At 49.3% G+C, this 23102-nt stretch overlaps 1 protein-coding gene across 1 annotated transcript in view; it reads right to left on the minus strand.

Annotated features, from left to right (window-relative positions):
- Nucleotides 1-18512: 18512 nt before the first annotated feature.
- Nucleotides 18513-23102, minus strand: part of HSF2BP (heat shock transcription factor 2 binding protein) — a 424586-nt gene continuing 419996 nt past the window's right edge. The window contains exon 8 of the mRNA XM_085620777.1: nucleotides 18513-18721. Coding sequence (XP_085476903.1) covers nucleotides 18513-18721 — 209 coding nt within the window. The remainder of the gene's footprint in view (nucleotides 18722-23102) is intronic.

Consider the following 23102-nt stretch of genomic DNA (forward strand, 5'->3'; position numbering starts at 1 on the left):
TTGAAGAAAGATAAATGCTATCTGTTTTGCAAATACGCAGCTACTGCTGCAAGGTGTAATCAAATAGCTGTGTACGCCAGTCCACATTGCTGTAGGTGCAAAAGGTATCAGATAATGTTTTGAACAGAAGCATCTAGAGGAACAATTTTGTTGTTGTTACAATAGACATTTGCTGCTTAACACGCTCTGGTAGTAGGCTTTCTTGCTTCTTTCAAAATAATCATAGTCTGGTGACAAATTTAAATATCCAAACTCTATGACTTCAGGAGCCAAATCGCTAAGTTGAGCCCCTTGGGATTTGGATGCTTGATTTCTCTATGGTTCTGAGTGAGAAGACTGGAGGTGAGATGCAGCTTTTGATGCGGAACTAGTGACAGCTCTAACATGGTGGTGTACCATGGTTGACGGCTCCATGTAGGAGCTACCACAATCAGTGTTAGTGATGTTTACCTGATTTTCAGAACCAGAAACGGAAGGAGTGGGACAGGCGTAGGAAAATATCCCTGACCAATTCACCGAAAGGCCATTGCCTTTGGAGAGAGGGTGTGGCAAGTTTGGGCACTATGCGTCGTCTACTGTGGCAAACAGATCTATTTGTCCTCGTTGTTGAAAGTATGGAAGGAGAACTTGGGGATGAAGTTCCCACTCGTGTATTTGCTGCCTCCTTCTGCTGAGGTCGGCAATTTGATTGTGCACTCCTGGAAGGTGTTCTGCCAGAAGGTGAATCCTGTGATGGATTGCCCAGCTCCACATTGTCTGGGAGAGGTGTGACAGTTGGAGTGAGTGTGCCTCCCACCCCGTTTTTGAACATAGTACATGGCTGTCATGTTGTCGGCGCGGACTAGGGCAACTTTGCCTTTGAGATGAGACTGAAAAGCTTTCAGCGCAAGAAATACTGCTAGAAGCTCAAGATAGTTGATGTGGAGACGTTTGTGCTTGTTGTCCCATAGACCCTGAATTGTGTAATGGTGAAGCTGTGCACCCCAACCTGCGAGAGATGCGTCTGCTGTTAGCACGATCTATGGAACAGGGTCGATGAAGGACCACCCTTATGGTAAATTTTGTGGGTTCTACCACTGTAGAGAGCGATGGATGCGGCTGTCTACCAACACTAGATCTGTTAATTGACCCTGTGACTAATTCCACTGACATTGTAAGCATTCTTGTAGCAGACGCATGTGTAGTCTTGCATGAGACACTATTGCGATGCATGACGCCATCATCCCTAGTAGCTGCATGAAAGTCATGGCTGGTAAGGTTGGGTCGGAACTAGAACTGTAGCAATAGATTTTGGATTTTGCTAATTCTGGTTGCATTGGGTGAGGCTAGAGCCATGTGAGTGTTGAGAGTGGCTCCTAGATACGATTTTATCTGAGAAGACTGTAGGTTGGACTTTTGCATGTTGACCGTGAAACTCAATTGGTGGAGTAGGTGTAGCGTGTTCTCAGTGTGTTCTAGACATTTCTGGTGTGTGCTGGCTTTGATGAGCCAGTCGTCTAAATACAGGAAGACGTGAATTTGTTGTCTTCTTAGATGAGCTGCCACTACGGCTACACATTTGTTAAACACTCTGGGACCAATAATTACTGCGAATGGGAGTACTTTGAACTGATAGTGTTTGCCAGCTATCACAAATCTGAGATATTTGCGAAGAGCGGGAATGTGAAAATATGAATCTATTAAGTCCAGTGTGGACATAAAATCGCCTTGCGGTAGAAGTGGAAGTTCCTGTTGAAGCGATACCATATGGAAATGTTCTGACAGTATGTACTGGTTTAACACTTCGAGATCCAAAATTGGTCTTAAGGAGCCGTCCTTTTTGGGGGATTAGAAAATAAAGAGAGTAAACCCCTGAACCTTGGTACTGTAATAGGACTGGTTCTATGACACCCTTTTATAAGAGAGATTGCACCTCATGAATGAGTAACTGTAAGTGGTCTGATGATGCGAGGTGGAATGTCTGGAGGATTGGTGGTGAGCTCCAGGCAATAACCATGTCGGATAAGGTCAATCACCCATTTGTCGGTTATTATGGATTGCCTAATGGGGAGAAACTGTTGAAGTCTTCCCCTGACAGGTGTTAAGTATTTGGGGGGAAGTGTGGGCAAGTCACTGTTTGTTAGGGGAAGGAGTGTTACGCGCTGTGGCGCCTCTAACCCTACCTTTGGAATTGTTTCCTCTATAGAAACCTCTAGAGGGAGAGGATTGGGTGTTGCCTTTATAAGAGGAAGCATTTGGGTCTGAAGATGTAGTTTTAGACCCTGCTCTGTAAAATGAACGGTGAAAGGAGCATCTATTTGATGTGGACTGGAGCGCTCCCAGACTTTGCCACTTCGGTGTCTTTTTTCATTTTTTCTAAAGACTGATCAACTTCAGCACCAAACAGGTGTTCTTTGTCAAAAGGGGTGTTTAAAATGGACTGCTGAACCACAGGTTTAAAACCCGAAATCCTAAGCCATGCATGCCTTCTAAGGAGATTTCTGGCATTGATCTCCCTAGCCATGGTGTCAGCAGCATCTAGAACACATCCGATTGAAGAGTTAGAAATGAGATTCCCCTCTTGAAGTAACTCCTGCACCTTGGATTGTGTTCACCCGGGAGACATTGGAGCAGGTGCTGCATCTCATCCTAGTGTGCCCTGTTGTACCTAGCTAGTAAGCCCAATGGTTAGCGGCTTGAGCAGCTACTCGTTTCCCCGAGGCATCAATCAGCTTAGATTCCTGCACCAGAGGTTTGCAAATTAGCTCTTTTGCGAGCATTGGACACCACTAGGGAGTCGAGAGGTAATTGTCCTTTGATAAACACAGGATCAGTTGATGAAGGTTTATATTTTTTATTGACTCTGGGGGTTAAAATACGTGCTCACAAGGTCTTTGAAGATGTCATCTGCAAGCCTCATCATGCCCTTTAGCATAGGAAGTGTTTGACTTGACCTGTGTGTGGACCCAAGTGTTTCAAATAAAAAGTCCTCCTCTAAAGACTGTATGTAATGGTGCCCCATGATACTCTGCTGCTCTAGCAATACGTTGTTGATGAGCCACATTATTGCCTGGTGGTGATGGCTTTGCAGGGTAAAGGTCTGGGTCAGTCTCAAATGGAGGGTCAATGGTGTAGTCATTCCATGGGTCTACAGGCAGACAAGTGTCTTCTTCATCAATATCAACCCCTTCAGTCTGTGTATGTGGAGATGAACAAGTTACTTACCTTCGGTAACGATGTATCTGTAAGAAACATTAGTTAGTTAGATTCCTCACCTTAGAATATCCCCAGGCGTCAGACTGGATCCGGAAGATTTTTCGTCAGCAATACCCCTTGCGCGTCGCTAGGCGTCGTCTGCGGCTCCGCGTCCGTCGTCGGCGTCGTGCGCCGGAATGACGTCGTCGGAGTACTTAGACGCCGCCCTCGCGCGCTGACGTCAGTTCTTGTACATAGCTTTCCGCGCCAGGAACGCAGAGCCATGCAAGAGACCGACACTGGTGCCAAAAAATTCTAGGGCCCTGAAAGGGATAGCCTTAACCCTAGATGTCAGTTCGCAGAACGGGGAGGATGGGTGGGTCGGTGAGGAATCTCACTAACTAATGTTTCTTACAGATACATCGTTACCGAAGGTAAGTAACTTGTTCATCTGAAAGAAACACGTTAGTTAGATTCCTCACCTTAGAATAGATACCCAAGCAATACCAACCCCGGTGGTGGATCTGCGAACCAAGATCACACCAGAAAGTCCTGGAGGACAGAACGGCCAAAGAAGCCATCCCTCCGGACTTGGCTGTCTAGGCAATAGTGCCTGGCAAACGTGTGCAGCGAAGCCCACGTCGCCGCCTGACAGATGTCCTGCAAAGGGACTCCCCGTCCCAAAGCAGTAGTAGCCGCTGTGGCCCACCGGGAGATGGTCCGTTTGTGCACAGCTTTTCCCTTCTTAGCACCCACGTAGCCAACGAAAAGATGGTCGTCCACCCGGAACTGTTTTGTGCGGTCCAAATAAAAGGAGAGCGCACGTTTTGGGTCCAGACGGTGGAGCCGCTCTTCCTCTTTGGAAGGATGCGGAGGCGGAAAGAAGGTGGGCAAGGTGACAGATTGCCCAAGATGAAAGGGGGTCACCACTTTCGGTAGAAAGGAAGGACGAGGCCGAAGGACAACCTTGTCCGGATGAACAGATAGAAAAGGAGGCTAGGACGATAGAGCCTGGAGCTCACTCACCCGTCTAGCCGAGGTGATGGCTACCAGAAAAGCAGTCTTAAGAGTTAGAAGACGAAGAGGACAATTGTGAAGAGGCTCAAAGGGAGCGCACATCAGGAATGTTAAGACAAGATTCAAGTCCCACTGAGGCATTACGAAAGGGACAGGAGGGAACGTGTGAGTAATGCCTTTAAGAAAGCGTGACACTACAGGGGACTTGAAAAGAGAGGGCTGATCAGGAAGCCGTAAGAAGGCAGAGAGGGCAGCAAGATAACCTTTAAAGGTGCCCAGGGCAGAGCCCTGCCGGGCCAAAGAAAGAAGAAAGAGGAGAACCTCAGAAAGAGGGGTGGAAAGGGGATCCACAGCCTTTGCTGTGCACCATGCCACAAATTTGTTCCACCGGCAGGCATATACCGTCTTTGTGGAGGGACGCCTGGCTGCCAGAATAACATCACAGACGCAAGTCAAATGGCATCAACTGCCGCCGCTCAATCTCCACGCATGGAGGTGGAGGCCGGACAGGTTCGGGTGGAGGACCGTCCGCTGCTGCTGCGACAGAAGATCCTCCCGAAGGGGCAGACGTATCGGAGGATCGGTCAACATACTGAGTAGCTCGGGATACCAGTACCTTCGTGCCCAATCCGGAGCCACCAAGATGACTTGGGCCCGGTCGCGCCTGATCTTCAGCACTCTGGGCAGAAGTGGTATAGGCGGAAAGGCGTACAACAGACCGCAACTCCACTCGCGACGAAAAGTGTCGCCGAGCGAGTGCCGCCTTGGAAATTCCAACGCGCAGAACTGCTGGCATTGCGCGTTCTCGTCGGTGGCGAATAGATCTAACCAAGTCTCTCCCCACTGCTGAAAGAGACCTTGCGCCACCTCGGAGTTCAGACGCCATTCGTGATCCATCATGCACCGGCGGCTGAGTTGGTCTGCTCTGGCGTTCAGAGAGCCCGCCAGATGTTGAACCACCAGGGTGATGCCCTGGTGTTCCAGCCATGTCCAGAGGCGCAGAGCCTCCTGACAAAGGGTCCACGACTCCACCCCGCCCTGTTTGTTGCAATACCACATGGCGGTGGTGTTGTCCGTGAACACCTGCACTACACTTCCCTGGACAGAGGGAAGGAAGGCTTTCAGTGCAAGTCGGATCGCTCTCAGCTCCAACAAGTTGATGTGGAGGCGAGACTCCGCCGGAGACCAGAGGCCTCTGATCTCCGCCTCTCCCATATGGCCACCCCATCCCAGGAGGGACGCATCCGTCACTACGACATGCTCCGGTAGGGGTAGGGAGAGGCTCTTGCCCGTGACCCAATCGCGGTCCGTGAGCCACCACTGCAACTGCTGTGCAGTGCCCTCCGAGATCAAGACATGGTCGGACAGGTTGCCGTGATGCTGGGCCCACTGAAACTTCAGGTCCCACTGCAGAGCCCGCATGCGCCGCCTAGCGTGATGCACTAGTAGGATGCAGGAGGCCATCAGCCCCAGAAGCCGCAACACTAGCCTGACCGAAACCCAGGATAGAGGCCGAAAGATGGGAATCAGGGCCTGTATATCCCGGACCCGCTGCTCCGGTGGATGGACCCGGAACTGTGCCGAATCGAGAACCGCTCCGATGAAGAGGAGCTTCTGAGAGGGGCTCAGGTGTGACTTCGGCACGTTGATGGAAAACCCCAGCAAATGCAGGAGATCCGCCGTAGTCTGGAGATGGGAGACGACTGCCTGGGGCGAGCCCGCCTTCAACAACCAGTCGTCGAGATAGGGGAAGACTGGAACCCCTGATCTGCGCAGATGAGCTGCGACCACCGCCATCACTTTCGTGAACACCCGAGGGGCACTGGTAAGGCCGAAGGGGAGCACGGTGAACTGAAAGTGCTCCTGACCCACCGTGAACTGCAGGTAACGCCGGTGGGCCGGCAGGACGGGGATGTGGAAATATGCGTCCTGCAAGTCCAACGCTACCATCCAGTCTCCAGGGTCGAGGGCAGCTAGAACCTGAGCCAAAGTTAACATTTTGAACCGTTCCTTCCGGAGGAAGGCATTGACGTTCCGGAGGTCCAAGATAGGGCGTAGGCCCCCTTTGCCCTTCTTGGGAACCAGAAAGTAGTGGGAATAACAACCACGATCTACTTCTGGGCTCGGAACACGCTCGACGGCCCTCTTGGCCAAGAGGGCCGTAACTTCCTCGTGGAGAAGATTCAAATGATCCCCCGAGATACGGTGGTGCTGCGGTGGCATGGCTGGAGGGGTCGTCTCGAAGGGGAGGGAGTAGCCCCTTCGGACGATTTGCAGCACCCACCTGTCCGACGTGATGGAACGCCAGTGGAGCAGGTGATGGCGAACTCTGCCGCCCACTGGCGTGGAATGGGCCTGAAAGCTCGGACTAGGAAGGCTTTGAGGCGGATGCTGCCGGGGTGGATGTGGACTGACCGCGTCGTCCTCCAGTACCGCCTCGGCGGAAACCACGTCCGCGTGCAGGCTGGTTCTGCGGCCGGTGGCTAGGCGGACGTGAGGAGGTGCCCCTTCCTTGGCCACGAAAGGAGCGAAAAGCGGAAGTTTGTGGCCGAGGGGCCGAGAGGCCCAAGGACGTGGCCGTAGCCTGGGAGTCCTTGAAGCGAGCCAGCGCACTGTCCGCTTTCTCACCAAAAAGGCGAGCGCCATCAAAAGGCATGTCCATGAGGGTGCTCTGGACATCCCCTGAAAAAGACGTGGACCGCAGCCAGGCGTGACGTCGAAGCGCCGCCGTGGTAGAAATCGCCCTACACAGCGAGTCCGTAGTGTCGAGTCCACATCGGATTGCATGGCGCGCTGCATCTCTCCCATCGGCCAGGGCCGAGGAAAGCCGCGCCCGGGCCTCCTCCGGGCACAGTGGCAGCACGTCCTCCACCGCATCCCACAGAGAGTGGGAATAACGGTCCAAGAGACAGGCGGTGTTCAAAGACCGCAGGCCCAAACTGAGCGAGGAGAACAGCTTCTTACCAAACTGTTCCAGTCTCTTGGAATCCCGGTCCGGAGGAGCGGACAGGAAGGAGGATTGGGAGGTAGAGGCCTGGATAACCAGACTCTCGGGGGTGGGGTGTTGGGACAGAAAACTGGGGTCGCCCGGAGCAGGGCGGTGGCGCCTGGCAACGTTCCTATCCACAGGAGGGACTGTGGAGGGCTTGGACCAGGTGCCCTGCAGAACGTCAGTGAGGGCCTCATTGAATGGCAGCAGAGGCTCAGTGGAGCATGCGGCAGACTGAAGCACCTCAGTGAGGATGTTAGTCCTCACAGCCATGGCAGGCAGCTCAAGCCCAAGGGCTTCGGCCGCCTTGCGCAGCACCACAGAAAAAGCTGCACCCTCCTCCGAAGCCACAGTCGGAGGAGAGATAATCCAGTGTCCGGTGAGGTATCCAAACCACTGGCCTCCCCCAGTTCATCTGCCCAGTCCTGTGCAAGTTGGCCCTGAAAGGCCATAGGGTCGTCAGACCCCTCCCATTCGCCCCCGTCATCCGATTCCTGGTAAACAGGAGGAATGATCGGAGCCGGTCGATAGACAATATGTGTCTCTAGCGGCGTCGGATGCGGCGTCGGGCGGCGCCGCATCGGCGTCTGGACCGGACAGGGGATCGACGTCGACCGGAGCCGGCGTCGGGGGTGGTATCGGTGTCGGCGCCGGCGTAACGAGGTCGACCGGCGTCGACGGGGGCCCAGGCTCGGGCCCCTCGGGGACCTGCGGCGTCGGGGCCGGAGCCTCCAACGGCGCCGGGGCCGCCGGCACGCGAGGTCACCCAGTCGTGTCCGCGGGGCCCGAAGGCGCGCCAGCGGGCGTCGACGGCGGGGCCAGGCTCCTCATGGCCGAGAGGAAGGCACTGACCTCCGCCGGCGTCGCGTCAGTCCCAGGGACCGTCGGGTATGGGGACTTGCGCGGCGCCTGCGGCTCCTGGAGCCGCGGGGGTGGAACCACCCGGACCCTCGGCCCAGTCGCGCGACCGGCGAGGGGAGTGCGAAGAGCGGTGTCGCCTCTTGGACTTCTTGGAGTGCCTCGACTTACCCGAATACTTCGAGCCAGACGAGTGACGATGTCGAGTGCGGCTCCGCGACCGATCCTTGGACCTCCTCCTGGACCGGGATCAAGAGCGGCGCGGAGCCGAGTGGCGAAGCTTGAGAAGCTTGCGGGGTTAGGGCCATACAATCGGAGCACGACGCCACGTCGTGGTCGAGGCCCAAGCAGTACAGGCACCGGCGGTGATGATCGGTCACCGACATCAGTCGGTGACAGTCGTCGCAGGCCTTGAAACCAGGCATCCTACCGGCACCAGAGTCGAGAAGTGGCCAAAAAGAGTCGAAAAAGTTAGTCAAAAATTGACTAAAGGGTAGCTCTCCCGGATCGGTGCTTACTGGCGCGGAAAAAAGAAGAACTGACGTCAGCGCGCAAGGGCGGCGTCTAAGTACTCCGACGACGTCATTCCGGCGCACGACGCTGACGACAGACGCGAACCCGCAGACGACGCCTAGCGACGCGCAAGGGGTATTGCTGACGAAAATTCTTCCGGATCCAGTCTGACGCCTGGGGATATTCTAAGGTGAGGAATCTAACTAACGTGTTTCTTTCAGATCCCTGAGGTATTATGCGTGAAGGATCTTGAATTGGTAAATGTGAAGAAGATGGTGAAGGTGGAGGGGATTGCTGGGCAGTATAAGCAGGGCTGGTAGCCTTGTCCTTTTTCTTTTTCAGATGAATCTTATATGGAGGGTACTCTGAAGGAAGTTTGCGTTTTGCTGGTGATTTAGCAGAAATATGTCCTGTATAAGGATTGATATGTCTTCTTCTGTTAGGGATCTAATTTGGCTTTAAGGTCTAAAATTGGTTCGGGAGGCTCGGAGAGGCTATCGTTCGATTTTGCGCCGAGATTGATTTGCTTTTGGGAGCGAAAGGTTTCTGCTCCAAAGCATATTTCGGAGCAGAGGTTTCGGCTCCGAAGTAGATGTGTCCTTTGAACCGGAGGGTTTTGGATCCGAAGAGGATTTTGGCCAACTTCGGTGCCGAGCCAGAGGCGGGGCATCGGGAACATTGTCTCAGTGCCGAGCTTGGCCAGAAGGCCGAGGTGGTGCGTAGTCTTATTCTTTTTGGAAAAGGGTTTGGAGGGCAAGGGGTTTTTGGTACTCATGCACCCTGTCCTGGAGGCACGTCTTCAGACTCCAGATCGATCTCGAGTTCAGAATCTGACTCTGGAATGGAGAAGGCCTCTTCTTCTTCTGCCGCCTACACTTCGATCTCTTCCTGCCCGGATTCTTCACCAAAGAAACCCGGAGAGTGTTGAATGCTTTTATGTTGCATTTATAGTCATCGAGACTGACGATCGCGTAGAGTTTTCTTGGACCACAACGATTTACAGGCGTCGCAGTCGTCCTCCTTGTGCTTCGGAAAGAGGCACAAGTTACAAACATTTTTTTTTTAAATAAAACTTTTTATTAAAGACAAGGTTATACTGTATAGACATTGTACAAACATATGTGTCCAAAGATGTTTGGCTGGCACAGAATTAACCACAAACCTGAGTCCATAGCCTATTGCACACAGTTTACATTGGATCAAATTATGGCAATTCTACCCCCGGTCACTACTCCGTCTAGGCTGCGGGATCACAAATTCCTCCTCTATACTCATTCCATTTATCCCAAATGTGGGTCCATTTATTAGGACATCCCCTGGATTCGTACACTGTCATCTACGTCAACATGCACCAGTCCATGTCTTTTCCCAATGCTACCAGTGTTGGTGGTTCCTGCGCCCTCCACAATCTCGCAAAATTCCTTTAGGCAATTATCATTCCAATCGTCACCCATATTCTCTCTTTAGTGTTTAAGTCTGTAGGGCCCCATATATTTAGGAGACACAGCTTATTGCCCATTACTTGCTTCATACACTCTGCCAATTCAGACCAGTACCTCTGGATAACCGTACATTTCCAGAGTACATGCACAAAGGTGCCCTTCGGCCCACATCTCCTCATGAATCCGGCTTCAGTGCAATAACCCATCTTAACCAACATCGGTCCTGCAAGATATATTCTGTGGAGTATCTTCAGCTGTATAAGTCTACGCCTAAAGTAGATGGCAGTTTCTCTGGGAGAAGTTAAGGCCTCAAGCCATTCCTCGTCCTCCAGTCCCGCAACATCATATTCCCATTTAGCTCTGAGTCGGAGGAGGAGTCAGACATGTTATTGATAAGTTTTTTGTATATCAACGTTATGGATTTCTCTGGGAGATTTCCGTCTAAGACCCTGTCTTCTAGCGGGGAGGATTCTGGTGGCGTCTCTCCCTTTGTTATCGCTGCTTGCAGTGCGTGTCAGATCTGTAGGTACCTAAAGTATTCTGTGTGAGCAAGATCATATTCTACCTGTAATTGGGAAAAGGAGACTACCCCCTCCCGTCTTCCATAGATCTCCATCCTTGGAAATGCCTATTAAATCCCACCGGTCGAAGCCCCTGGTGTGTCTTAGGTTGCCAAGTAGCTCAGCGTCCCAGAGTGGGGTGGCCAGTGTGATCTCATCCTCCCAGCCCAGGATCCTCGTAGCAGTCTGCCACACTTGGACCGCATGCCCAGTGGGACAAATTACTAACTTGATGTAGGTCGGTGCGAGGGAATTTGGCATGGCACAGAGGACAGAATTGGAATGGAGTCTGTTCTATTGACAGAAGGCTGGACTGTAGATGGAGAATTTGTTGACCAATTCAATACGTGGAGAACAGGGAAACGCGTACGAAAACAATACAGTCGAGGGTAGAGTGGATTACGCACCGAGGGGAGCCCGAAGAACGGCTTTGAACCGGAGCGCAGCAATACACGTCCGAACCAGATGGTGGAAAAAAACAATTAACAATGGAGTTGATGCCCATGCACACTATCACCGAAAGAAGGAGTCACCTTACCTTGTGACTGGAAAGACTACGTGCAAACATCCAGACCCAACAGTAGATGGCAGGAGTATGCAAAGCATGTTATCTACAGCACACATGCTTCGAACAATATTTAACAAAACTTATAGGGTGTGACATTGCCACCCATAAAAAAGACCTATACAGCTAAAATAATCCTAGCGTGAAGGCATGGTGCACAAGTTTGGCTTCTGTTTTCCTTGGGAGTCATGCAGTAACATTTTAGTTTATACAGAAGTGAACATTGAGAACATGTGCCTCAGACCCCCTCCCTCTTCTGCCCTGTTCAAAGTCTCTCAAAGAAGCAGCTCCATGGTTGACAACCATGTGGCTCTGTGAACTTAAGAAGTTGGGCGCTCCCCTCGAGTCAAAGGTTTAATACACCTTCCTACTCTGGAGTAGGCAAGGATGAGATCAATACAGCTCTCGCCGCAGGGCATGGCACAAGACACAGACGTTGAGTAGATATTAGCCATAATTAAACAACTGTAGTGGGGTTGAAAAGAGGAGTGAGACAGGAGAGACCAGATGTTTAAAACACAGTCATGGCTGAACAAGGGTCTAAACCTGAGGGAAGTTGGCCATAGAGATGAGGTGAAGTGGGGATAATGAGAATGTAGGGCACTCAGGGTTATGCTTAACACAAGTAGCATTAAATCCTTTTCACACCACAAACAGGAATTTACAGGGCAAGAAAGGATCCTCCTCCAGGTAATACAGTGGGTATTTTATTCCTCAAAGAAGGAACTAGTTACTTACCTGTACACTATGGTTCTCCAGTATTGATATCTTTCATAGATTCACATGCTTGTATCTCCCCCGTCGTCATGGTGGGAGTCTCACGGTAAATGAATAACAATAGCAGTAAAAGAAAAAACTGCATAGAAAACCCATAGGGAAGTATAGTGTTTGGTAACCTATCATCATTATTATGTGGTCCAAAACTCAGCCAATCAGCTGCCAGCCCTGACATCACACTCCCTAGCAGAGCCACCTTACCTCAGATTTTCAACCGCCGTCCTGTGAGAAGGAGTCTCCCTGAGCCTTGCTCAGTTTGTTCCTTGTTGAACTTCTGAACTTTCTATCTACAGTCTTTTCATCTGTATTGGAGTTACTGTTTTTTTCACCTATTGTCACAAAATGTATGAAGGCTCTAAAAAGAGGCTTTTCAGGCTGTGCAGATCTTGTGGGAAGGCCAAATTATATTCTGAAGACACCCACAAAGATTGTTTATATTGTCGTTATCCAAAACAAATCAGCTGCCAGCCCTGACATCACACTCCCCAGCAGAGCCACCATACCTCAGATTTCCGGCCCCGAGTGAGAGCCAAGGATGTATCTAGAGATAAAAAATGGTCTACCTGAGAAACGGGGAGGCGGGTGGGCCGCATGTGGATCTATGAAAGATATCAATACTGGAGAACCACAGTGTACTGGAGAACCATAGTGTACAAGTAAGTAACTAGTTTCTTCTCCAGTATTGAATCTTTCAAAGATTCATATGCTTGTATCAGAATAGAGAGCAGTACGTATACCATATTGCATTTCCAGGATAGAACCCCTTTCTTTCTCAGGGCTCTGCTCCTTATTACTAGGATATAATAAGTACCTGGAACCAAGAAAAAATGAATGACAATGCATTGAAAAAATTATCCTATGAAAGCATATATATATATATATGTATATATATAAATATTCAACACAAACAAATCTGAGATAGTTTCATATTACAAGCAAAGAAACAATATATGAGTCTTCTTATGTATTCATCTTCTGATGTTTATTCTTATTTTCTTTGTAGAGATTTACATATAAGAATCACAGTGATGCCTTCTTTTTCCTTTATGTTCAGATTCACATACAAGTAACACAGTAAAGCAAACACGTGTTTCGCGCACACTACGCTTCTTCAGGGCTCAGTTAAGTAGCTAATCTCACTTCTTGCCTTGTATTTTGGAAAAAGTTCTCCCATTAGTAAAGTCTCCGTTTTCTAAGTATAGGTTCCTTAATTATTCATGTATACTTGCTGCACAGCTAAAATATATCTTCATAATCAGAGTGTATTCTTTATCAGTCCTCAGTCTACTGATCCTTGATAAGATCTCTCAACCTTTCGACGACCGTCTAACCTTTTCCTCAGCCGTACCGCAGTCTGCTTAGAAAACGGAGACTTTACTAATGGGAGAACTGCGCCGCCTGCATTACCACCGATTCTGGATGTGGATGCCCAATTAGGCATGCTGGTGACGACTCTGGGGCTCGATATTTTTTCTCTATTCAGGGCACCGTGGCTGCAACCGAGGCTGGATTCTTCATGATCTTTAAACCCTCATCCCAGATATGACTGATCATAGGAATTGTTCTAATAGACTTTCTAGTTGATGCTTTGAATTCATAGACGAAACAATCCGTTTCCTGTACTGGCAGTTGAAGATCGAATCTCTTGGAGGCCCTTTCCATGGTGTTATGGAAACCTCCACTGTCCTCCGGCAGAGAGTTTGCCGGAGATGGTGACGGAGACGGTGTAGTAGGTAACATATATTGATCCCATCCCACGCCTGCTGGATCCTCCTGAAGAAGTTCCCCTTCTTCTGGCTGTTCTTCTCCATCACCCTCTGCGAAATCATCTCTAATTGTAATTATTGGAGGGGTGCGTACTTTTTGCACCGTAGGCAGAGGCTGAACCACCGAAGTTTGGGCTGCAGGTTGAGATCCGCCTAAGGTATCCGTGGCAGGGGCGTTACCATCCGGAAAACGTAGTCATTGATCATGTGTCGTAAATCACACTAGAGAAATAGGCATAGACATTGACTCTTCCCTCACATTAGGATATGCATCTTCTTCCTCATACTCATATGACTGTTGGAAAGACTCCTATCTTTTAGAGCCGGATACTGGACGGTCTTTAAAAGAAAAATCCCCCTGCCCTTCCTGGCATTCGTCTTCATCTGTATCTTGGCTTTTAATCTGAAGTTGTGAGGGGCTATAGGCCACTTCATATGATCCTTCATCTTCCGACTTGCATATCCAGCAGATTTGAGAGAGGAAGTGGTGAAATTTTTGTCCATGCTGTAAATTCTCTGTTTTTCGAGCCCGTCGATGGCGGAAAACTCTTGATCGAGATCATCGACATTGATCTTGCCATCGATGACTTAAAGGTTGTCGTCGTCGACGGTGCTCCCGTCCACGAGGTCGTCGACGGAGAAACCAGAATAGTTGTCGCAAGGCCGTCTGCACACTCGTCGTCGACGGTGTCGTCGACAATCTCCCCGTCGACGGTGTCGTCGACGATCTTCCCGTCGACAGTGTCGTCGACGAACCTTTCTTCGACGGCATTGTCTTTGTAGATGCCGTCGTCGTCGAAGTCTTCACAGAACCAAGCGCCAAAGACGCTACAGTTTTCGTCGACGGAGCTGAAGACACCACTCTCGTCTCTGAAGACTTTTTTAGGGGTGTATGAGGCAGAGAAGATGAAGATGACTCCTTGTCATTTATTTTCTGCTTTTTTGCATCCCCTTTCTCCTCAGAGGGATCTGTCTTCCACTTTTTAGAAGATTGTGCCTTAGAATCATCCTCTGAGTCAGTCTGTGAGGTAGCCTTCTTTTTCTGAAGCCACAACAGCAAACGAGCTTCTCTGTCCTTCAAAATCTTGGCAGAGAAAATTATGCAGTGCTTGCAGCCCTTAGGCGCATGTTTTCGATAAAGATAATATAAACAATCTTTGTGGGGGTCTTCATAATATAATCTGGCCTTCCCACAAGATCTGCACGGCCTGAAAAGCCTCCTTTTAGAGCCTTCATACATTTTGTGACAATAGGTGAAAAAAACAGTACCTCCAATACAGATGAAAAGACTGTAGATAAAAAGTTCAACAAGGAACAAACTGAGCAAGGCTCAGGGAGACTCCTTCTCACACGACGGCGATTGAAAATCTGAGGTATGGTGGCTCTGCTAGGGAGTGTGATGTCAGGGCTGGCAGCCGATTGCCTGAGTTTTGGACCACATAATAATGATGATAGGTTACCAAACACTATACTTCCCTATGGGTTTTCTATGCAGTTTTTTCTTTTGACTGCTATTGTTATTCATTTACCGTGAGACTCCCACCATGACGACGGGGAAGATACAAGCATGTGAATCTATGAAAGATTCAATACTGGAGAAGGAGGCAGTTACTGGTCCTCTTGCACCCTTTGAAAAATATAACTGTGACTGTGTGATCTTAAAGCGTTTAATTTCCCACATTTACAATATTCTGTCAAGTGGACACTCATGGGCAACCAGAGAGCCTGGGAGAAACAGCTTAGTAGAGCAATGCAGTGAAAAGAGAGGGACCAATTATGTAGAGCCATGCAGCAGCTGACAATGTGTTCTTCTTTCAGGAGTCCCATTATAAATTAGTGTTCAGTTAGTACTTCACACTTCCACCTTGAGAGGTACATCTCTGGGATCAAGTGAGGGATGATGGGAGTATACAGAGCAGCACAGGTTATTAGTCCACATTTTGGGATCTCAGCCATCAAATGGAATTCAGGGGTTTCTTAATTAAGACGGCAGTAATGTTATGTCTGTGATCACAATGTACTGAAGATATCCCAATGCAAGGTTACCAACTGCTCCAAGATATCTCAGGGTTGCCAGAATGTGGAAGCTCAGTATTGGAATGAACCAATATAGGCTCAGCGGCTACAGTGTACAATGGGACTTCACAAACTGCTACATGATTGATTGCACGAGGAAGCTGTTCTACTGGATCTGGCGTCCTTTGAATGCTCACTTCACCAAGTTTGGGAATCGGAGGATGTACCCACTGCGAATTACAGCATTGCAGCTTTTTGAATGTGAGGTGTAGGAGATGGGGGCTCCTCAGAGAAGAATTAGTACAAGATGAAGAGTGCAGGAAGGCTACTTCAAAGTCTCTTAGCTATGGGCTCCAGGGAGAGAGGGCAAATTCATGGTGGTAGAGTTACAGGAGGCTGTTCCATTGCATAAAGGTTGTCTGGTTTATTAACTTTGAATCAGTAATTACTGGGGAGTCTACATTCGTGTAATATCCCATATTATAAAGTAAATACCCACTGGAAACTTATAATAACTGAGATGTTTATTATAAAATGTCACCCAATAACCCCACCGGACTGATATTTCCTGGGATGTGCCTGGGCTTCTAGAAGCAGTTCTTCCAGCAGTGAGACTTCTGTAAGAACCAGTTAATATGGGACAGGCTGAGCATATCTTGAAACAGTACAAATATGCAACTGTGATTTATCAACATTATAAGCAATGAAACTAAAACCAACTGAACAGTAACTCAATAACAAACAGGAGCATGGGTACCATCACACAACGCAAGTTCCATCACGCAGGACTACCAGGTCTGTCTCGCTACTGACAAAAGCATCTTGCAGGATGGCTGAAACGGTGAGGGATACAATGGGTGGCACACATGCCCTGTGCCTACTCTGCATTCCACACTGCAGGCTCCAACTGGGTCAAGTGTTACATGCCATGCCTGATTCCAGGTGGTGGTCCATTGGCAGCAGAAGGATCATATGACGGGAATGAGGGGAACACGGCAAACTGGAACTAGCAATACATGTGGATAAGCAAACAGTCAAGATCTCCCTTGAGAATAGTAAAGCAGCTGTCTCATCCAAGAGAACTAATGCATATGTGACTCCTACTTAAGTGTTGGCACCTGTCCCTGTATCTGCACTCCTTTAATTGTGTGTGCAATAAAGTTTCTACCTCAATTGGAACGGAATGTGTATCTTGACCTCAGGTCTCATATCTTCGACTACATGTCAAACCTTTAATGCACTTGTTCACCTACAAATGTAATCATATTTCCTTAGAGCAGCGCTGTGCCCACATGGGCATGTGTTTGTGTACATATGCAAACGTAGCTGAAATCCTGTACTCCAGGTCCCAGTCTGATCTCTCTCTCCACCAACAGTAGCTGTGACAGCTACCAAATCATATGGGGCAGATCCTTCACACTAACTGTATTTGTGATAGCCACAGAATTATATAACTGACGTGAGGGTGGATCCTCTCCACCAATGGGTGTCAGCTAGAGGATTATGTAAACGGCGCAAGGGCAGACCCTCTCCACCAACTTTAACCATCACGGCTACAGGTTCATACAGCTGACACAAGGGACGGACCATCTGCAATGGCAACCGTGACAGCTACCGGATCACAAAGCTGATACCTGGGGCAGACCCTCTCCAGCAACTTTAACCGTGATAGGTAGAGGACCATATATTCAACTCAAGCAGCTGGCCCTTTATCCCAACGGTAACCGTGATAGCTACAGGACCATATATCCAACAAAAAGGGGCCGACCCTTTACCCCAACGGCAACCGTGACAGCTACCGGATCATCTAGCCAATGCAAGGGCAGACCCTCTCCACCAACAGTGATGGTGACAGCTACACAATCATATAGCTGACGCAAGAGGCGGACCCTCTCCGCTAATGGTGACCATGACTGCTACAACATCATACACCGAGGCAAAGGGTGGACCTTCTTCGCCAATGGTAACCGTGACAGCTACAGGATCGTGTTGCCAATGTGAGGACGGGCTCTTTAAACCAAAGGTAATCATAACTGCTACAGAATCATACAGCTGACAAGAAGCTCAAACCTTTCCAACCAATAGTTAGCACAGTAGCTACAGGATCATGTTGAAGACTCTACCCATCTGTGGTGATCAAACTACTTATTGGGTCAGGCTCTAGGCATTAGGAGTGGGCTCTCCCAAGCAAATTATGCAGTCAACACTGGGGTTGGATTCTACCCACCACTGGTACGCACAGAAGCTATACGATCATGCTGCTGACACTAAGGACAGACTGTAGTCACCAATGGTAACCACGGGAGCCGTCTACTAGGGGCAGATCCTACCCTCCAATGTAAGCATAATGGCTACAGGAACATGCAGTAAACACTACCAGTAGACCCTCTTCAACAAGGAGAACCACACAAGCTGAGGATCATGCGACTGACCCAGGAAAGGACGTCCTTGTCGAGGGAAAGCATCAGAGTAGCTCCGAATCATACAGCAGGTGCCACAGGATAGGGTGCATTCTTCACACCAAGGATTCTGCAGCTGACATCAGGGACAGACGTTCCTCTGTCAGCCAAGGACTACACCACTGGTGTTGAAAAGGGAGTATGTTTCCACTAAGAGTCAACCTGGGATTGTGCATTTGCAGCTTTGTGGGTTTTCCATCTTTTCTGGAGGTGACCCTCTTTTGCAGGTTTGTCTGGAGTATCACCCGGACAGATCTCCTATGCTTTTGTCAGATGGGCAGGCTCCATGGTCTCCTTTTTAGCTAGTCCTTATACTTCTTGGCAGCTCTTGCACATGTCTTTAAAACAAAGGAAACGGGGAAATGATTTGCTGATGCTATACTTCTGCCTCCAGGAAGTGCAGGTCCTCCAGCAGCTCTTGCGCCAGGCTCTTGAGCTCCTTGTGGCGGCCCTTGGAGAACTCTGTGATGCGCTGCAGTGGTAGAAACTCTTGCAGAGAGGGTGTCATCTTCGTAAATACTTCTGGCTCCAGGATGACTGACTGTAAGAGCCGCAGAGTATGGAGACAAACCTCAGCATCAGGATCTATAGGAGAGAGGAGAGGGATAAACAGCATGGGTTAGAGGAAGACTGATAGGCACAAACAATAAGGCAAGAAAAGAACATCCCTGATCTGTATTTTAAAGTCAATCTGCATTTAATGGCTACTACTCTTTATTAAAGCCTGCAGATTTTATTACATGCACTCTCACAGGTTACCGTAAGGATGTTAGCGTTTTGGTTCCCCCTCTGACAATCTGTGGGGATAGAAGATTTGCACCTAAAGGTTGTTGGGCCCTCTTAGTAGAGATAGTATCTAGCTTTACCCACTGTAATGATGTAAGCACTTGTAATTTTATGACTTTATGCCTGAGGGTTGCCTTGTGGGAAATATAATTCTCAATACGGTAAGTCTGAATTGGTTATGAGGGCAAGCCAATGATAAAGCTGTAGGCTTGATCGACTCGCTAAGAAACGTTATGACCACTGCCCTAGGTCTGATGTATTAATTCTGAAACGTTATATAAAAAACAGCAGGCCTGGTTTATTTGTTGTGAACAGCATTTGTTAAAGCCAATAGGTCTTTAGTGGAGTACCATAGTAGGCAAAAGGTTTGGTGCTGGTCACCTCCTCTGGCAAAACCTTAAGGTAGACAAGTTTCACTGGAATAATCCTTGTTAGGCCCTGTCGTCAGAGGTTGTATATTGTTTTGCTTACTGTAATTTTGTACATGTTTGTACTTTCATCACTGTATGCCTGATGGTTGTCAGTTTATGTGCACTTCAAAAGGCTGATTATGTTGTCGAGTCATTGATAAAGACTACAGGCCTTATTGGTTCACTCGGAAATGGTATGTCACATTCCATAGGTTTGATTTGTTTATTATATAAAGTTGTGGCAAAACCAGTAGGCCTAATTTACTTAAAGAGAAAAGCATGTGTGAAGTCCCCCAAGGATCATCTCTCAGCTCAATCATATTCAACATCTATACGACCCCACTGGCAGACCTCATTAGATCACGTGGCATCGACGTTCTTTCATACGCCGACAACACTTAATTGATACTCTCCCTGTTGGACAAGACACCGCAACAAAATCCAACTTCGCCAGATGTATGTCAGTTGTGACAGCCTGGATGAGATGCAACTGCCTAAAGCTCAAAACTGACAAGACCAAAGGGGTGATTTTCGTAAAGAGAATCTCTGCTTTCGGCACATGTTGGTTTTTGCCAGTGAGCGGTCTAGCTTCCCCTGACTCAGCTGCTGCACAGCAGTAATGATTGGTGGGTGGAGGGGGTGTGGTATCTTAAGGAGGCTGGAGCGGGTGTGCATCCGGTGAGAAAGTAGAACGATTGGTGGGTGGAGGGGGGTGTGGTATTTCAAGGAGGCTGGAGCGGACACACAGCTGGTGAGAAAGTAGAACAAGCACCAGTGTTACGTGTTTTAATTTTGGAACTTACCAAATTTAAGGGTCTAGCGTGTGTCAAACTGTTTTTAAAATTTTCCTAAGTGTGTTTTAGCCTGAGTCAATCGTTTTTATGTTGGGAATGTTTGCTTAGAAGCAATTGGGTTTTTAGGCTTTTTTAAGCCCTTCCGCTCGTGGCACACAGTGGTTTTTGCTGGTGAGTGGTCTAGTTTCCCGTGACTCAGCTCCTGCACAGCAGGGCTGATTGGTGGGCGGCGGTTGGTGGTGTATCTTAAGGAGGTTGGAGCGGACACGCACAGCGGGTGCGCCTAAGGCAAGCCCGTCTGCGCCCGTCCGCGTCTGACTGGGTCCAGGGACAAAGACCCCTGGCCTATCTGGCGGAGGAATAGTGGGAGTTGAGAGGTAGAGACAGTTTACCGACGCCTCATGAGGAGGTGAAACTGAAGTTAAGGGCGAATGATTTGTTAATTGGTGGGGGAGGGGATAGAGAGGAGACATGAACAGGACCAGAGAGTAAGGGGGGGCGGGGACTGGTGATTTGAACCTGATAAGGAAGCAGGAAGGCCCAGAGAAGGGCCTAAGGGCCTTGGTATTGAACATACGGTCCCTACAGAAACACAGCCTGGAAGTCTTCTCGCTGTCTCAAGAAGAGCCAGATATCTTAGCGGTAACGGAAACTTGGTTAGAAGATGGCTCAGGGCCTGATATAGTGGCAGATCTACCTCCAGAATACGATATCCTGGTGCATAACCGGCAGGGTGGGGCGGGGTTCAGCCTGGGGCATCTGACCGCAGAGGGGGTTGTAGCAGAAAGTTTGGATGGGGCGGATGTCCTGGGCGTAAAAATAAGCTAAAAGTTCTTCTGCATGGTAGTCATGGTCGGCTATCGCACTCCCCGGCCTACTCCTTTGTTTAACAACCTGTGTATGGAAGTGGTCGGTGATTTGTGCTCTAGATACCAACAGATTAAGGTGGTGGGGGACTTTAAGTTTCGCTGGGACCAGGAACCAAGAGAACCCCAGGCGAGTATGTTTGGAGAGTGAATGACTATGCTGGGGCAACAACAGCTACTGGAGACCCCTAGCCACGATAAGGGCCATACTTTAGATCTAATCTGAACAACTCGGCCGTCTGGACAGTTAACGGAGATTGGACCCTGTAGCTGGTCAGATCATTATCTGATCAAGCTCACAATCCCGCTGCCCAGTCGACCAATGTACCAACCACTAGAATGGCGGACGGTACGAAACTGGGATAAAATAGAGGGATGACAAATGCAAAAACTACAGTTGATGGACAGAATGCTGAACAATGTCATACATTCACCCACTTGTGTGTTTTGCTGTTCACCCTATGTGGGAAGGGTATGCCCAGACGTAGGTCCCGTGCTCACTACGCCACTGGAGTCAAGCTATCCTGGCTGAAGAGGGGTGAAACCCCAAAACCGGTCCTAGGATGCTTGATTCCGGTCCAGGGAAGACATGGCTTGGCAGTTCAGGCTGGACTGTTCCTATGAGGCACAGGGTCAATCAGATTTGCATATGGCCATGTCTGAACTGGGGTGGCGTGGTGAGCAAAATAACGAAGGATTAAACCCAGACCTGTGATTGGGGGTGAATGTTTTGCCAATGTGCAACATTCCGTCCATCATCTTGTGTGTTTTGCTGTTTGCCCTATGTGGGAAGGGTATGCCCAGACGTGGGTCCCGTGCTCACTACGCCACTGGAGTCAAGCTATCCTGGCTGAAGAGGGGTGAAACCCCGAAACCGGTCCTATAATGCTTGATTCCGGTCCAGGGAAGACATGGCTTGGCAGTTCGGGCTGGACTTTTCCCATGAGGCACAGGGTCAAGACTGATTTGCATATGGCCATGTCTGAACTGGGGTGGCGTGGTGAGCAAAATAACAATGGATTAAACCCAAATCTGTGACTGGGGGTGAATGTTTTGCCAATGTGCAACATTCCGTCCATCATCTTGTGTGTTTTGCTGTTCGCCCTATGTGGGAAGGGTACGCCCTGACGTGGGTCCCGTGCTCACTACGCCACTGGAGTCAAGCTATCCTGGCTGAAGAGGGGTGAAACCCCGAAACCGGTCCTAGGATGCTTGATTCCGGTCCAGGGAAGACATGCCTTGGCAGTTCGGGCTGGACTGTTCCCATGAGGCACAGGGTCAAGACTGATTTGCATATGGCCATGTCTGAACTGGGGTGGCGTGGTGAGCAAAATAACGATGGATTAAACCCAGATCTGTGACTGGGGGTGAATGTTTTGCCAATGTGCAACATTCCGTCCATCATCTTGTGTGTTTTGCTGTTCGCCCTATGTGGGAAGGGTATGCCCAGACGTGGGTCCCGTGCTCACTACGCCACTGGAGTCAAGCTATCCTGGCTGAAGAGGGGTGAAACCCCGAAACCAGTCCTAGGATGCTTGATTATGGTGCAGGGAAGACATGGCTTGACAGTTCGGGCTGGACTGTTCCCATGAGGCACAGGGTCAAAACTGATTTGCATATGGCCATGTCTGAACTGGGGTGGCGTGGTGAGCAAAATAACGATGGATTAAACCCAGATCTGTGACTGGGGGTGAATGTTTTGCCAATGTGCAACATTCCGTCCATCATCTTGTGTGTTTTGCTGTTCGCCCTATGTGGGAAGGGTAAGCCCAGACGTGGGTCCCGTGCTCACTACGCCACTGGAGTCAAGCTATCCTGGCTGAAGAGGTGTGAAACCCCGAAACCGGTCCTAGGATGCTTGATTCCGGTCCAGGGAAGACATGGCTTGGCAGTTCAGGCTGGACTGTTCCCATGAGGCACAGGGTCAAGACTGATTTGCATATGGCCATGTCTGAACTGGGGTGGCGTGGTGAGCAAAATAACGATGGATTAAACCCAGATCTGTGACTGGGGGTGAATGTTTTGCCAATGTGCAACATTCCGTCCATCATCTTGTGTGTTTTTATAAAATAGAGGGAGCCAGGTTAAGGGAGGCACTAAAAGAGGTAAT

The sequence above is a fragment of the Triturus cristatus genome, chromosome 8 (genome assembly GCF_964204655.1).
Source record: "Triturus cristatus chromosome 8, aTriCri1.1, whole genome shotgun sequence".
Lineage (NCBI taxonomy): Eukaryota > Metazoa > Chordata > Amphibia > Caudata > Salamandridae > Triturus > Triturus cristatus.